Source organism: Ursus americanus, chromosome 12 (genome assembly GCF_024610735.1).
Source record: "Ursus americanus isolate L20-20 chromosome 12, mUrsAme1.1.p, whole genome shotgun sequence".
Classification (NCBI taxonomy): Eukaryota; Metazoa; Chordata; class Mammalia; order Carnivora; family Ursidae; genus Ursus; species Ursus americanus.
The window spans coordinates 69,518,530-69,535,582 of NC_142138.1; the positions used below are offsets into that span (position 1 = coordinate 69,518,530).

The 17,053-nt window shown below is 45.9% G+C and overlaps 1 protein-coding gene and 1 pseudogene across 2 annotated transcripts in view; one reads left to right on the forward strand and one right to left on the reverse strand.

Moving 5' to 3' along the window:
- Positions 1–1,071: 1,071 nt before the first annotated feature.
- Positions 1,072–2,993, forward strand: LOC123779226 (thymidylate synthase pseudogene; annotated as a pseudogene).
- Positions 2,994–3,005: 12 nt separating this feature from the next.
- Positions 3,006–17,053, reverse strand: part of LOC123779200 (myomegalin-like) — a 46,046-nt gene continuing 31,998 nt past the window's right edge. For both annotated transcript variants that reach the window (XM_045777122.2, XM_045777121.2), the window contains exons 3-8: positions 12,995–13,230; positions 11,849–11,900; positions 10,870–11,021; positions 6,025–6,258; positions 4,564–4,695; positions 3,006–3,285 (exon numbers count right to left, since the gene is read on the reverse strand). In XM_045777122.2, coding sequence (XP_045633078.2) covers positions 3,194–3,285; positions 4,564–4,695; positions 6,025–6,258; positions 10,870–11,021; positions 11,849–11,900; positions 12,995–13,230 — 898 coding nt within the window. In that variant the 3' untranslated portion in view covers positions 3,006–3,193. The remainder of the gene's footprint in view (positions 3,286–4,563; positions 4,696–6,024; positions 6,259–10,869; positions 11,022–11,848; positions 11,901–12,994; positions 13,231–17,053) is intronic.

Here is a 17,053-nt window from a genome sequence, read left to right on the forward strand (position 1 = left end):
TTGCATAAATGGCCTGATTTTCAGCCTTTGCTATGAAGGAGATGCCCACTTTGGAACAGTTTGTAGCTGGTTTATCTGCAATGCTAAGCAATTCTTATTCCCGGCTGTTTGTTGGAATCATCTGTGCTGAATTTAAAACTCTATGCCAAGCTCCATCCCAGATCGAATAAGTCTGAATTTCTAATAAGGTTTGATAATCATTTTTAAAGGTCCTCAGGTGAATGTAAGGTGCAACCAAAATTGAGAACCTAAATTCCTTAACCTCACCCTTTCCTTGGATGTGCCTTCTTCCCCACTATAGCGCAAAGATAGTGATGTTCTGCCTTCTGACGACAAACCATTCTCTCCCTTAGGGCCATGGCTGTCTTAATTATTTTTTAAAAAGATTTTATTTATTCATTTGACACACAGAGAGAGAGAGCACAATCAGGGGAGCTGCAGAGGGAGAGGGAGAAGCAGGTCCCCGCTGAGCAGGGGGCTCGATGTGGGGCTTGATCCCAGGACCCTGGGATCGTGACCTGAGCCAAAGGCAGATGTTTAACTGTCTGAGCCACACAGGCGCCCCTGTCTTAATAATTATTGTTTTACCTTCCTGCATCTCTGTGCATTTTTAAAAAAGATTTTACTTATCTATTTGACAGAGAGAGAGCACAAGCAGGGGGAGCGGAAGGCAGAAGGAGAGGGAGAAGCAGGCTCCCCCCCACCAGGGAGCCCTGGGAACATGACCCTAGCCAAAGGCAAACACTTAACTCACTGAGCCGCCCAGGTGCCCCTCTCTCTGCAATTTTATAAAACTGGCCTATGGACTCCCTTTATCCAAAGCTAAATTATAGCTAACTCCCCTGTCTTTCACACCTTCAAGATTCAAGTGAGTTGCATTTTGCCATACTGAAAACTTGACGTAACAAAGACAAAGTAAAAAAAAATGCCAGTGAGATGGTGCACAGAGCAGGAAGGAGACAAGGAGGGGGACTGTTGTGGAGAAGATGGAAAGTGAAAGGACACAAATGGGAGTATGGGCAAATTGTGGGCTATTCATATAATAAATAGTACTCAACCATAAAAAGACGAATGACTGATACACGCAACAACAAGGAAGAATTTCAGAAGTGTTATGATGAACTAAAGCAGCAGGTGCAAAGCAATATATATTTATGGTTCCCTGGATATGTGGTGGGTTGGGGGGCAGCCTCTGTGACTCTTGACTGGTGGACCGATCTCAATCCTTGACTTCTTCTTCAAAATAGCATGTGACCTGGTCATTGTAATAACACAACTAAGCAGAATTTCAGTGTGGTCCCAAATTTGACACGGCATGTGTTTTCCAAAGCAATTCTCTCTCATGTATTCATTCTTCTGTTTCTTGTTGCCTCCATTGCTCTCCTTTCCCTGAATCCACAGTTACCCATTTTACAGGCAGTTCAGACAAGCTGAATAGTTTTCTCCCTGTCATTGTACCCTCTGACCTCAAAGGTCACTGAACCTGGAGCAGCCCAGGTGGAGTGCTGGAAGCCCACCTCTTCCCTTTCCCATTTTCTTGGCATTCGTGTTGGTTGAGAACGAACCTCTTGAGGCTCTCCTCTTGAATGCTCGCCTTCAGTTATCCATTGTTCTTTGAGGGAGCTTTCCTGCGTGTACACTTTTCCCTGAAGCCTGAGTTAAGTCTTTGTTGGCTGTCCCTGGCAGAGAGGGACAGGCTATCGAAGGTAAGGAGACCTCAGGCATCTGATGCTCTACGTCTTGAAACCCCGCCCTCTGCAACTATCTCGGGATGGGCTTCCCTCCAGCGCACCTCTAAAGTCCTCCAGGTGAAGACAGCTTTCAAGGAGGCCATCCGATGTAGCTACTGGGCAGCTGGAAGGCCAGTGACAGCACAGGTCCATACCCCTGACGCTAAGGAGAACTCCAGGTCAGGCTTTCAGTGGAGGTGTGTGGGGCAGAATACAAAGGTAAGAACTCAGATTCTTCAGGTCAAGGAAGGAGTAGACCCAGTGCAAAAGCTGACTGATGCAATCCACACCAATCCTGATGACACACGAATAATCCTGGCTCTTCCTCTTCTGGCTCTTCCTCTTCTGGCTCTTCCTCTTCCGGCCCTGGCTCCCTGCCATGCCCTTTGCGGGTTCTACGTGGTAAATGGCAAGCTGTCTTGCCCGTTGTGCCACAGGTCGTGAGACATGGGCCTGGGTGTGCCTTTCATCGCCAGCTCGTAGGCCCTGCTCACCTACATGGTCGCACACATCGCGGGCCTGAAGCCAGCTAACTTCGTACATACTTTGGGAGATGCACATATTTACCTGAATCACGTTGAGCTGCCGAAAATGCTCAAAATGCTTCTCAAACTTGAGAGAATCAATGACTTCAAAGCTGAAGACTTTCAGATTGAGGGGTACAATCCTCACCCTACTATTAAAATGGAAATGGCTGTTTAATAAAGTCTTTTAAGGAGATGTTTGAAGGATTGTCGGTCTGAATGCCCAGGTGAAAGCTCGTTTGCCCTTAAGGAAGAAGGAACTAGTTCAAAAATCTACCGGTGACCATAGTTATTATTAACTTTTAAGGATATTGCCACTGGCGAACATAACCTCGCTGGCTCTCTTAGTAACAAAAGGCCTTGAGTTTGGTTAACTCATCAAGGATGTGTGAAAACGCAGAGATTGGGAATAAAGTCAGGAGAGTGAAAATTTATGTACTTTAAAAATGTGTACATGCATTTCAAACCACATTTTTATAAAGAAGGTCAGTGGATTTCAAGAATTACATATAAGCTATTCCCCCGAATTTGAACAAGCTGGATGACACCAGCAGTCATAGTAATGTACAGTTGTGGTCATAAACATTTAAGGTTATATTTGCTTTATATGTTGCTGTAATAAAGAAGTGTTCTGCAAAAAAAAAAAAAAGAAAGAAAGAAAGAAAAGAAAGAAAAAAAATAGCTCATAGAGAAAACTCATTTTTTCCTTTAATTTTTTCTATGAATTTTTGGCCATTATTGGTTTTATTCTTTCCTCACAAATTTTACTCTTTATAGGCATTCAATACATGTAAACAATAATTTTTAAATAAGAATTTATTAATTTGATCCATTCATTTAAAGGTCGATGTCGATGCCTCCAAGTTCACAGCCAAGAATGCTGTTCGATAGGGCTGCAAAAGTTCTGGAGAACATTCTTCTAGACCATCAGACATCATGTCACAAGACATCCTGAGGAGAGCCAGAAGAGTGACTTCGAGCGTATGAATGTGGGGTTGCAGAGGAGACCCCTGGAGCGGCCTGTGTGGTGCCTAGGGAGGGAGAGACAGAGCGGCAGTGATGTCTGCAGGGACTCAGGGAACTCTTCACTGACTACTCGAAATAATCTGACATTCCTTTCCCTCCTTATTCACACTCAGCTGGGAGTGGGAAAGGGAGGGAGAGAGCACCAAGCTGGTATCCAGTTCACAGCTAGTGACTCCCTGGTTATCTGCAAAGACGGAGCAAAGGACTAATATGTGAAATGTGAATCTCCCAGAGCTATTCACTCCTACATTGCTAGGGTTGAGTAGATGGGACCTTATAAGTAGCAGCAGCCTATTCAAATTGAGTATAACGATTACAATTTTGGCCCATGTGGGTCTGGGCAATTTTTGAACTTTCCACCCTCTTCTCTGTCTCTGCGACTGGGTACTGCTGTGGAAAGGGGGACCACGGAAGTGACCAGATTTGGATTTTGCCCTCTATAAGCCTGAAAACTCCAGTTTGCTTTCCCAAAGGCCCTTTCCTTATGGTGGAGCTGAGGCACAGACTCTGGGTTCTAGCCGTGGAAGCCGGATGCGGCTACTATCACAGGAAGTTAAAAAACCCAGGCAAGTCCTATATTTGGGAAACAGGTGCTCTCAAAGATATACTTTCCTGCAACCACCAAAGTTACAGCCTTCGCCACACAGAACACCGGGGCTTCGTGCACCGGCGCAACCGTGTGACGTGGCTGAGTCATGCTGTAGCAGGCCACACATTCATGTGCAATGGCTGCAACTGTGGGACAGTCTTTCCCATGAATTAGCTGCTACTGTGGTGTTGTAGGGGCCCTGGCCGCCATTCTTCTGAGCTTGACATGGGAGAAGGGATGTGGAAGTATTGGTCTCTGAGTGACAGCATCCTATGGAAAGTGTGGGAGTATGGGCCATTCACATATGGGCAGTGGCAGGTGGTGCCCAGGACATGTGGTAATGCTAAGAAAGTGAGATGTGGTCCTCCCTCTGCTGGAGTGGGCTTCGTGCAAGTCTCACTTCTACCACTTGCCAGTCAGGCATAAGCCAGGTCAGCACCAGGTAGTGGAGGGAGTTACAAGAATGGGCATCATGTCAGACAGCCCTGAGCATGAGACCTAGCCCTACCTGGGGCAAACACTCGGTGTCTTCATTGATAAAGTGGGGACAACAGTGACTGCCCTGCTTCCCTCTCTGGGCAGATTGTAGGGAAGACCAGGGTATTGCATGCACACTGACATGCCTTTTAACTGGGAACCTATGTGCCCTTCAAGACTTTAGATGTGGACAGAATCAGTTTTTCGCCTTTCCTACTTTTTCCTTGGTCAGCACTGCTGAGCACGTGGTCCAGCCTCTCCTGCAGGCGGTCATTGATGCAGATGGACTCCTCCAGGCGCTGGCGCAGGTTCTGGATCTCCACAAGATTCTTTTCCAGTAGGTCGGCCCCTGTTGCATCCCACCAAGGCACGGGAGAGGTAAGAGGTGGGGAAAGCCATTCCCTCGTGGGCAGCCATGGCGCCTGCCCAGAACTTCTCTGCAAGATCCCTGCCCATCCCTGTACTTTGACAATTTCTTTCTCTCACCTGGGTAAACAGGAAGCACCAGGCAACTTTGTTTAAAGAGTTCCTGGGCTTTCAAACACAAGATGGCCCTCTGTAAGGAAACCCCTCAAGGGCCTCCTCCCAGATAGAGGCCGAGTACATCTGAGGGAGATGGACACTGGGCTGGAAAGCAAGGGTGAGAATCTGCTACAAAGACTGGCCTAACAATGAGAAAGTTGGTCTACCTTCTGTGGTAGCAATCCAGAGGGCCTTTCTCTCTACCTCATACCTACCCTACCTGATGATCCATGACTGAAAATCTTTAACACCCACCTATTAACAGAAAGGCTAAGGTAAATGCATATGAAATTAAATCAGGCAGTGAACAATGAGTGATACTGAGTGTTTCCCTTTAACCGCTCTTGGTGAAGAGTGACAAGGAAGGGCCTGGGGAGGTGTTAGGACCTGAAGGAGTAACACGAGAGAAGGGGACACCTCTGAGGAAGGCAATGGATGCACAAAGGGAAGGGGAAAGAAACCAAGGATGGACTTCATCTGCCAGGACGACTTGGGGAGGGCCAGGTTTTTCTCTGAGAATTTCAAATGTCTTATTGGTACTCTGTCCGGGTGCTAGAAACGGAAATGCTTCAAGCCATTCCTCCTCACGGCTGCACCTCTAGTCACTGGTGGCCAGGAAGCCCGGCTTTAAACTCCACAGCAAAGTTTGAGAGGCAAGAGTGCTTTATGGTTGCATACCAAGTGTGTGCACACGTGTGTGTGTGTGTGTGTGTGTGTGTGTACCTGTAGAAATAGTCTCCTATCCTGCAATAAATAGCTCTTGACCTAAGGAAGACCTTTCCCATGGAAGCCTGAGTTGGGAATTCTAAGAACAGTCTCAATCTAGGCCTGGGAAGATTATAGCACAGAGAAAAGGGAGCACATGGATGTGAAGCAACTCATCCTCTCTGTAGAATACCTCAGAATGCCCCCGACTTCCTGTATTCTCCTGCTCAGAGTGACTCCCTCGGGAGGGGCAAAGGGAGAAGCACTTAGAAAGGTCCGGCACTGGGCTGGCATCTCATTCTCTGGCTGGGCCACAGGATACTGCCCCCTTCACCTCACCCAGTTCTGTGAGCCAGGATCTAACAGAGGAGTAAAACCATCCTTGGGCCCAAAAAGAATGTGTTCCCTCCCAGCAATGGGCTCTACTTCACCACCTGCTCCTTGTGTTTACCAGAGGGCTTGGAGTTGGGCCGGTACAAAGAGGAGAACGGGGACAGATGCCCAGATGCATTCATTTTCTGAGGCCTCGTCTCGTCCCATGGGCCACTGCTGCCCCGCTGCCCCGGGTCTGGCGTCCCGCTCAGTTGTGTGCTGCCACTCAGAGGATGGGACGGCTGGGCAGATCTGGCATCTGGGTGGTTGCCGAGTGATGAAGCTGAATCAGCAGGAGTGGCTGGGCTGACATCTGTCCAGAAAGGAACGTGAGGGAGAAACCAATGGGAAGTCAGATATGAAGTGTTTTTTAAAGATAATTATACTGGGTTCAATGGTGTCCTCCAAAAAGTCATGTCCATCCAGAATATCAGAATGTGACCTTATTTGAAAAGGGAGTCTTTGCAGATGTCATGAGTTAGGATGAGTGATACTGGATTAGGGTGGGCCTTCATCCAATATGACTGATGTCCTTATAAGGATAGGAGAGGAGACACACACAAAGAGACACACGGAGGGAGAAGACCCCATGACAAGGGAGTCAGGAGGCTGACACTGAAGCAATCCATCTACAAGCCAAGGGAGGCTCCCAGAGACCACCAGAAACTAGGAAGAGGCAAGAAAAATGGAGCATGGCCCAGCTGACACTTTGATTTCAGACTTTTAGCCTCCAGAACTTGGGCAAAACAAATGTCTCTTGTTTTAAAGCACACAGTCTGTGATACTTCGTTGCAGCAGCCTAAAAAACAAATACGGTAATGCATGGAGTGAAGACTAGAGCGGATATCAGAGACCTCAAGCACAGGCAGTGATTTCTCTGACATCCGCTCTAGCAACATTTCTCCAGATACGTCTCCTATGGCAAGGGAAACAAAAGCAAAATTAAAGACTACATCAAAATGAAAAGCTTTTGTGCTTTTTATTCAACAAAGCAAAAAGACAACATACTGAATGAGAATATTTTGCAAATGATGTATCCAATAAGGGGTTATATCCACATATATAAAGAACTTCTATAACTCAACACCAAAACCCCCAAATAATCCAATTAAAAAATGGGCAGAGGACATGAATAGATGTTTTTTTCAAAGAAGACATACAGATGGCCAACAGACACATGAAAAGATGTTCGATATCACTCATCATCAGGGAAATGCAAATCAAAACCACAATGAGATATCAGCTCACACCTGTCAGGATGGCTAGAATAAAAAACACAAGAAATAAGCGTTGGCGAGTGGGAATGCGGAGAAAAAGGAACCCTCATGCACTGTTGGTGGGAATGTGAGCTGGTGCGGCCACTGTGGAAAACAGTATGGAGGTTCCTCAAAAAATTAAAAATAGAACTACCAGTATGATCCAGTAATTCTACTTCTGGGTAGAAGACAAAAACATGAACTTGAAAAGATATATGCACCCCTATGTTTACTGCAGCATTACTTACAATTGCCAAATTATGGAAGCAAGTGTCCACCCATACAGGAATCGATAAAGAGGATGTGGTATTTATATACAATGGAACATTACGCAGCCATGAAAAAGAACAAAATCTTGCCATTTGTGACAACATGGAAGGAGCTACAGGATATAATGCTAAGTGAAATAAGTCAGTCAGAGAAAGACAAATACTATATGATTTCACTCATATGTGGAATTTAAGAAACAAACGAACTAAGAAAAAAAGAGATAAACAAAAAAACAGACTCTTAAATATAGAGAAGAAACTGGTGGTTGCCGGATGGGAGGTGGGGGTATGGATGAAATAGGTGAAAGGGATTGAGAGTACACTTATGATGATGAGCACTGAGAAATGTATAGAATTGTTTTTTGTTTTTGTTTTTTAAGAGAGAAAGAGAGAGTAAGCATGGGGGAGGGACAGAAGGAAAGGGGGAGAGAGAACCTTAAGCAAGTTCCATGCCAAGCATGGAGACTGATGTGGGGCTCAATCTCACAAACCTGAGATCATGACCTGAGCTGAAACCAAGAGTTGGGCACTCAGCTGACTGAGCCACCCAGGCACCCCATAGAATTGTTGACTCACTGTATTGTACACCTGAAACTAATATAACTCTGTATGCTAACTGTACTTGAATTTTTTAAAAAAGGACAAGCATAGAAGTAGTGGCTAGATGTAGTATCTGGGGATTACAGCGCATGCACAGGAAAAGTACAAGGACCCCTCTCCTGGCTCCCTTCATGAGTCCCAATACTGCAATGATCCCAGGGAGGGACGGCAGAATGTCTCCTCCAGTAGCAGAGCTCACTGCCAATGTTAGAAATCATGAGATTAAGGAGATGAAGCATTTTGCTGGTCTGTGAACAGGTAATATACTCATGGAACAGTCTATGCCTTTCATGAGACTGTTCTATGTTGGGGGTTGTTGGAGGAAGGAGAGAAAGGGAAAATGGCTTCCGCTAATAGCCCATGTGCAGAGAACTTAAACAGGGTGACGCTGCTGGTGCCTCCCACTTCTCCTACCTAGCGCTCTGGGGGCCTACTGAGGTTGAGGGAGTCTCGGAGGAAGGCGAGGGGTGATTTGGATCCCACCCAGAATGGCTCACGAGACTGTAAAAATAATTCTTAAATACAGTTTAGATTGTCTGACTCCTGTCCAAAGAATGACTGGGTTATTTCCGCACGGGGGATTGTAGAACCAAAAATGCATGATGTCAATGATGCTAGGAGAACCTGGCTACACCCACCTGGATGGTAGGGCCATAATTCAGCTAAAAATAGGAGTCAGCTCCCTTTCAAGGATTATTATCAAGGGCCACAGAGAAGGCAAGTGTCTCCTCTGAGCAGGTAGGAGTGAAGTCCTTATTTCCCTTCAACCAAGTCAAGTTCCTCTAAGGAACTGTGCACTTAAACCAAAATCCAGTGGGTCTTCTCCTTCCGTTATGGATGGCATTACCTAATACCAGATGTTATTAGCATCACTGTGAAATAAAGAGGAAGGTAAACTACATAAACCTTCAGCACAATTCCTGACAATGTAGGAACTCAACCAAAAGGTGATTCCCAGCGCCTTCCAAACCTCCTTTACCCCCTCTCCAGAAAATCAGCTTACTCTCAGCCAAGGCCAAAGGAGGTCCAAGTCCATCAGTAACAGTGATCAGCATTCTCATGTCCCGGTCTCCCCTGGCCACACAACACAGAAAATATGCCCTTATACTGCACACAGAAAGAAACGGGGAGCAGCCTCTTGTGAGGAGCATTTCACCTCACAGGGAAGCTGCCACACTAGCCACACTTTTTGTTAATTACTCCAGGAGTTTTGGCTCAAAAAGCAAAGGAGAAACAGTGATAAGCCATTGGCCCTCTGCGAGGATAATGACTTCAGATGGAAAAAAGAAGGGCTTCAGTTTCCCTCAGAAAAGATAGAGGTGGCAGAAAGTTAGGCTGATGCCACCCCAGAGGCCACATCTCAAGTGTGACCATTCCTACAAGTCGTGGCAGGACCTGCAGGTGAGGGGAAAGTGTGTCTGCCCTTCTGCTGTCTCTCAGGGTAGCAATGAGGTGGAATCAAGTGTCTTTGGGCAACTGAGTTCAAGGATGTAGGTAAGGCCCCACTGGCCCCTTGGAGGAGGTCATGTACATATCGAGGGCAGCCCATTTATTGATAAATTCTTGGATGAAAGTGCAATGGCATGTGCAGAGGCTAGATCTTTGTCACAAAGAGCGGAGGGGGGGAAACACCAGCTCCAGAAACCCAGCAAAAAAGGTGTAGAAAGAGGTGACTGCCTCCCTGCTCGGTCCCTGGCTGCTCGGGCTGCCGTGCAGTGGACGGTCTGAGCTTTCGAGTCACGCAGGCTCGCGGTGAAACCCCCAAGCTGGGCGCTCCTCAGTAAGTTCCCTGACTTTGCTAAGCCTCAGTGTCCTCAGCCGTGTTGTCAAACTGGGACGCCACCACCTACCTGAGAGGATGGTTGTGCCAATTAAATGAGGCAAGAGATGTAACGTAGTCAATAATGTGAGCATTAAATATGTGCTCAATAAAGGTGAATTTCCTCATTTCACTATGCTGCTCTGATCCCCGGGGTAAAATGGGAAACAGGAATAGTACCAGGTCAAACCCAGTATGGCTTATTCATTGCCTAAAACAGTCAATTCAGGAAAAAAAAAATCAGATACAGCCAGAGATTAAGGATGGTTTCTCCATGTTGTCCACACCGGGATTTGACTGATAGAGTTCCCTGAAAATAGAAATACTTTTCTCGGGAGGGAAATTAAAGAGAAAACTGAGCAGGAGAAAATGAAGGTTTGATTTTAAATGTAGTCTCCTCCTCCAACGCCCCACCGTGGCTACCCAAAGACCGTTCTTGGGGGATTCTGGGCAGGGGCAGGCTGGTGATGGATTCAGCTTCTACCCGAGACACATCCCAGGTAATGAGGGGTCAGAGGACATCATGGCTGAATTATTAGAATGTGGGATGGGATCTGCAAATCCACAAGTGGTAAAGAATATTTAGTGGTAAACAGAAAACAGGAACTGTGACTATTTACCCCAAGGATTTCAAGATCAGGCCCGACGTGAGCGATGTTCACGCCGTGATCTGAAAGGTGACACGGCTGGGCTGCAGTGATGACGGAGCGTTTGCCCCTTCCCTTCCCAACTCCTGACTCCTCGCCTCAAGTCCAACACCATGCATGTGCCAGAGGGGGTCAGGTAGCTGATGACATGTGGGACTAGGAATGGAAAAGAGTTACCTGACACCCTTGGGCCTACGCTTGGGACGGAGTCCTGGGCCCGTGCTCTACCAGGGCCATCACAGTGGATCTGCAGGGCCCGGCCGCAAAGACACCTACTTTTGGTGTAGACAAAGGAGCCAGCACCTAGCAACTGGCCACGGTCTGGGTACTCACTGGCCACATCCACCGAAGGGCGTGCTTCTTGCTCTTCACGAAGCAGGAAGGTGCTGCTGGAGTGGATCTGGGGCAGAGTCTGGGGCTGGGCCTCCTGCCTGGTCCTTAGGACTGTTGTCACTTTACCCTTCTTATGCATCTCCCTTAAGAGACTGGTGGGTAAGAAAGACAGAGGAAAAATAAAGGTCACCTGAATGACATGGCTGTAATGATCTGGCGGCTCACAGGATAAGTGCCAGAAGTCAAGGAGACCGTTTCTTTGGAGGAGAAGCCAAACAGTTTGTTTTTGTCTGGGGGTGGAGAGTGGGGGACAGGGGAGAACGGCAGCTGCCCAGCGCCTTGGCCACAAACATCCCGAGGAAGAGAGAAGACCCATCCCGCCCTTTCAGTAATACTCCTTGCTCCTGCGCAGGACAACCAGAGGTCCCTGAGAGTTCAACACACTCTGGACACGATGCGTTCAGTAGTAGTGCCGTGGCCCATTTGAAGCTGCTTCCTGAGGCAATGTGGCCTCCCAGGTGTCTGCAGTTTTTAGACCTCCATCCCAAGTATTATCATACAGTGTAAATCTTTTTCTTTTTTTGAGAGGAAAATTTGTAGCTCGGTAACATCGGCCAGCACCTCTAGGGTCACCATTGAAGAAACCAGATACAATCTCACTCTGGTCTTTAAAGATCTAGGGGAAATCAGAGGGTGTCCCTGGGGGTACAGGAGACTCCTAAGACTGGGTAATGAGGTTAGAGTGGCTCAGTATTGCTAAATTGGTGAACTAATAGAGAATGGGACCAAAATAATACTGAATTTTAAAAAATAGGAAACAAGACCACTTCATCACTAGGGATACGTAATGATTTGATGTTATAATCGCCATTTGCTTTTTGTGGGGTGTGAGAGCTCCTGCCTCTTTGAGATTCTAGCCCTTGCTTCTCAGTCCCTCGCCAGATTATATGTTTCACAGCCCCTGAAAATTGGGAGTTACCCGAGGGTCCGCAGCATCTGTCCTGCTTGATTCTTCTCACTTGGAAAGTCATCTGAAAACCAGATTCAAAAAGGACTAGTTATAATTTAAACAGGTCTCATTTCCCAGATTACAGACAGACACTGAATTTTCTATGGAATCAGCTGTGACTGCTTGATTTTTTCAGCCCAGGATACTCTGAATTTTCTCGGGAGGTGTCGGGTTGAGACTTTGGAGAACTTGCCTGGCAGGCTTTCCTGAGCCCACCACAAAGATCATCCTCTCTACTTGCTCTGTCCCGGGTCAGAGTCAAAAGCTAAAAATGTCACTTTTCCTACAGGCCATGGAGGCCTCCGGATTACTCCAAGCAGAGCCTCCAAGTCCCCCCCAAAAGCTGGTTTTCGGTCTCACATCTGTAGGCCCCCTCACAGCTTTCACGCAGAATCCACTCCCGTCTCTGTGTGGCAGACATCCTTGCCCTGCCTCTGATCTGCTATCAGCAGCCCACACAGCGGCCTCCAGCTGGCTCTTACTATGGGCCCTCAGGTGCTCCAGGGAACATTCTGTGGTAAAGGCACCCGAAATAACTGACGTTCCCACCACCCGGTACTGGTATACACAGTGTCTGAAGCATGCCCAAATCAGCATGATTCTTTATCATTTTTTTTGAAGTGCACTGATTAATATTGCTGGTTTGATCCTTAGATCAATCATGCTGGTATTATTTGACCTAATTTTTTTAGGTGAGGAAACAGAAATCAAGAGAAGTATGAACATGTCCAGAGCTAGTAATGAACACATACAGGCTAGAGCCAGGGTCTTCAGATCCTAATTCAGGGCTCTGTTCATAGCAACCAGCTGCCCCCATTCTACCTATCTTTCTGACAGTTTCAGATAAATGCTATCACCCCCCAGAGATGCCTTTTGCCCTAGTGTCCATATTCCACGAGAGATAAAGGAGCTGGTCATCATCCTGGCATCCCCATTCCTGTGTGCTTCTCCTCATTGTTCCTCACCAGCCAGTCCTGACTCCACCATGGTTCCAAGATGGTGACTACAAAGCAGGAGGTCAAACTGAAAAGTCACTTGTAGATGAGTGTGGGCTTCTCTGAGCCTTGGGTCCTTGGGCAGGACTGAAGGTCCTCCTGAGCCCTGGGACCAGCTTACCTGTGCTGAATTTGCTTGCAAGGCTCTCTGCCAGCTGGCTCCCCTTGCTCAGCTGCTCACGGAAGTGCTGTTCCATGTAGCGGTCAACTCTATTCCTGCTAAGGAGCTCCTCAAAGGTTTTCACCGTATTACTGACATGCTGCATGAGAAGGGAAGAGAAAGCTCTTCCCATCCTCACCTTTTGCCTCAGGTGGGTTAACTCTCGAGCCTGATCCTGGATCAAGGAATGGTATTTCCTGAAGTGGGAAAGAAACAGTAAGTAGGGAAAGAGGTGACTGACAGGTTCTGGTACTTCAGCAGAAGGCGCTTAGAGAATTTCACCCCTAAGTCCCCTACACTGAATTATATGGCATATGTTTAGTGACCTGAATGTGGTAAAGGGATGGAAGGAAGGAAAGTGCAGCTTTCTTCTGCTTGGAAGTCCCCTTCTAAAAGTGTCTTTCCCCAGCTCCATACTTCTGAAAATGGAACCAGACTTTCTTCTCTAGTTCTGCTTTAAAATCTGCTTCCAGTCGCTCTCTTCAGCTTATAAACCATCTCAATACGGTAAACAAAGCCAGGTATTAATTGGAAAGTTGGAAGGAAAATCATCATCCGAGAAAAGAAACCACTTGTTCTAGGCAGCAGGATTCTTCTCTCATCAGGATGGACCTATCTGCATCTTTCCTGTAGATGGCCAAGCTCCACTGGCAGGACATCTTCAAGCTCCTTTCATTCAACCACCGTATTCTGCCGCCTCTGTATGCTCCAGAGTAACTCACCAGCACGGTGTTCTGCTCATAGAGTTCAGAAGAATGATCTGAAAGACGATCTCCAAGAAAATGACACGAAGTAATCTAGTATCCCATAATATCCTGACCAACATGGCGACTATTTGTTACAAAGGACTGTAGAAGAGGAGGTTTTAGTTCATCTTGCTCCTGAGAGAGGCGACGCGGCTGGCTGGATGAAGCAGGAAGCCACAGGCCCAGGCTGCAGCCCCAGTGTGCTCTCTCTACCCTCCCGCCGCAAGCTGGGGAAGTCACTTTACTACTTTGTGCTTCGGCATTCCTATCTGCAAAGTGAGGGCAAAATGACTACTTTGCCTTTTTAGAAATATGATCAGGATTGAAACTTATTTTAAATGTTGGGATGAGTAGAACAATGCCAGTAAAGCATTTGTCTTATCAAAAAGAAGACAGATGATCACTCGTGACTTCGGTAATGGTGAATTTATCAGACCAACTTGACATCCTCTGTGCTTCTGTAGGAGTGCTAGAGCAGAGCCAATGGCTTCTGATGTCACCAGCTGCTCCTGGAGACCTTGGCAGTGTTGGCCCCATTCAGCCAGCAGGGAGCACAGGTTCTAGTTGTTTCCTGAGAAGCTGAAATTTGCCTGAGGCCCTGAGTCACTGGTCTAGAACAGGTAATCCAGGTGTAAGAAGGAGCCAGATTAGGGATCAGGACATGTCATCCCCCAGGTAGCATCAAATCCTATTTGAACCTTTTAAACCACGCTATACTTGATTCATATTTCTAACCAACATTTCTTGTATCATTAGGCAGCTACTGGCTCTTAGACTAAGAACTCTTTCAGAGCTGGGAGAATTTTAGTCATCTTATGCACACAGCCAAACCCAGAGGAGGCTCTCAGTAAACATTTCTTCCAATTATGGGTAACAGAAGTCCTTACAAACCTCCACTCATCTCTCACTGTGTTCCTGTCCTAAATGCATAGGGATCCTATGCGTTTTCCATTGACACGGAAAACCCTTGCCCCTAAGAAAGATCCTGTACTCACTTGGGGAGCTCTACGAAGTGGGAATGTCCTTAGACTTGCAGGATATTGTCAATCCAGTGTCCCTGACATTTCCTAGTTAGCTTCTCCACTCTATGCACAACACTCAAGAACCCTTCTTCAGAAAACAAATATGAGGAAGCTTTACTGAAATTAAATGGGCTTTACAGAATCCTCCTGCATTGGGACTTCCTGACTATCCTAAACCTGTTACGTTGTTTGTTCAGGAATGTAATTATCAGGTTTGGGGAGCCCTTACTCAAGAAAATGAAGGAAAAAATAGCCCTACAGTCTATAATAGCTTAAAATTGCATCCAAAGACCAAGACATACCCAAATTGTTCAGGGAAATGAATTGAATTTACAGGGTTCTCATGCTGTAGAAAGTTTGCCAAACAATGAGCATACACACCATTTCTCAGCTAGTAGACAACATTTTGTGAGATTCTACTCTTGTCTCCTCAGTATTCTTTGCTGCAACTCTTTCTTTTTAAAGATTTTATTTATTTATGTGCTTGAGAGAGAGATCGCAAGCAGGGGGAGTGGCAGTGGGAGACGGAGAAACAGGTTCCCGCTGAGCAGGGAGCTGCATTCCTGCAACTCTTTAAATCCTGCTACCCTCCTACCCTTACCTAACAGAGGAGAGACTCTTTAACTGTTGACTTGGTCTCCTTAAATCAACTCCTAGATTAGATTTACAAGAAACCCTATTAGCCAATCCAGACTTAGTGCTCTGCGTTGATGTCTCCTATGCCAAAAATTCTGAAGGAAAATATCAAGCCAATTATGCTGTCACTACACAACATGAATTTTTAAGAAAGAGGAGCCCCTGCTTTACTTAATTCAGCCCAACCTGCAGCGTTGTTGGCCCTCATTGGAGCCTATAAATTGACAAAAGAAAAATCTTCAAATATTTACACCAACAGCAGGCATGCCTTCAGAGTAGTTTATGACTTTGGTTTGCTCTGGAAACAAAGATTTTTTTTTTCTTTCCAAGTAATCTCTACACCCAATGTGGGACTCAAACCCACAAACCCTGAGATCAAGAGTCGAATGCCCTAACACTGAGCCAGCCAGGGGCCCCTGAAAGGAAGATTTTCAATGTCACGTGATACACCTATAAAATAGAAGCTCAGGTTGCTGACCTCGTCTCTACATTATTATCATCCTCACAAGTTGCTATCCTAGAAATTGAGGCTCATACGCTCCCACCAGACCCTGAATACCAGGGAAATGCAACGGCTAACTTTCATGCTAAGGCTCTTACTCAAGAGATTCCTAATGTACCAAAACTTAAAATAAATTCCATAAAATGGCCAAAGGGTAGATACTAAACCTTTTGGTAAAGGCATTTTCCTGAATTTCCACAACCTATGGTCAACTATAGATCCAAGTCGGATTAGTTAAGACAGTTTGTGTAATGACAAAAAGTTGTTTCACAGAAGTGGCACCAAGAAGGATGGAAATTTATCATAAAAAGAGGACTTTGGAGGGCACATATGACTGGCTGGTGCTTCCTGAATCTCTCAGTTACCACTTTTGTGGGGGCTTCAAGGGACTACCCACCATGGAATTGACTAAATGCTTCAAAATATAAAGAAATATCATGGGTGATTGTTCTAAACTAGCATCTTGAGTTTATAATCAATGTTTAACCTGTCAATCATATAACCTGGGATAAAATCATTAAATTAACCCCAGGGGCTGCTCCCCCATATCTGGGCCATTTGAACATTTTCAATTATACTTTTTCAATTGTCTCCAATTGGGCTATAAATATGTACTTGTATGGTGTATTTATTTCTTGGATGGGTAGGAGCGTTCCCATGTGGGCAAGCTACCACAGTAGCAGAGAAATTATTAGAAAATGTTTCTCCATTTTGGGGAATCTCAAATGAAATTTCAAGTGATACAGGGCTCACTTTACCTGGACAGATTATAAAACAACTAAACAAGATTATTCAAACATGATGGCACTATCATTCTCTCTATCACCCTCAGTCTTTAGGGGAGGTTGAATGTACCAATGATACGCTAAGATTAAAACTGGCAAAATGGACTGAAACCACAGCAGTACCTTGGCCTAAAGTGTTACCCTTAGCCCTTATGAGAATGAAGTCAACATCTTCTGGGAAACATAAATTAACACCTTATGAATTCATCACTAGGCAACCCATGCCTTTGATGATAGAACCCCACACACATCCTGCCCTTGTAAATTCTAATATGACCCAATGCTTTAAAGTATGGATGCAATATTCAAAAACTTATATTCAACAGGTC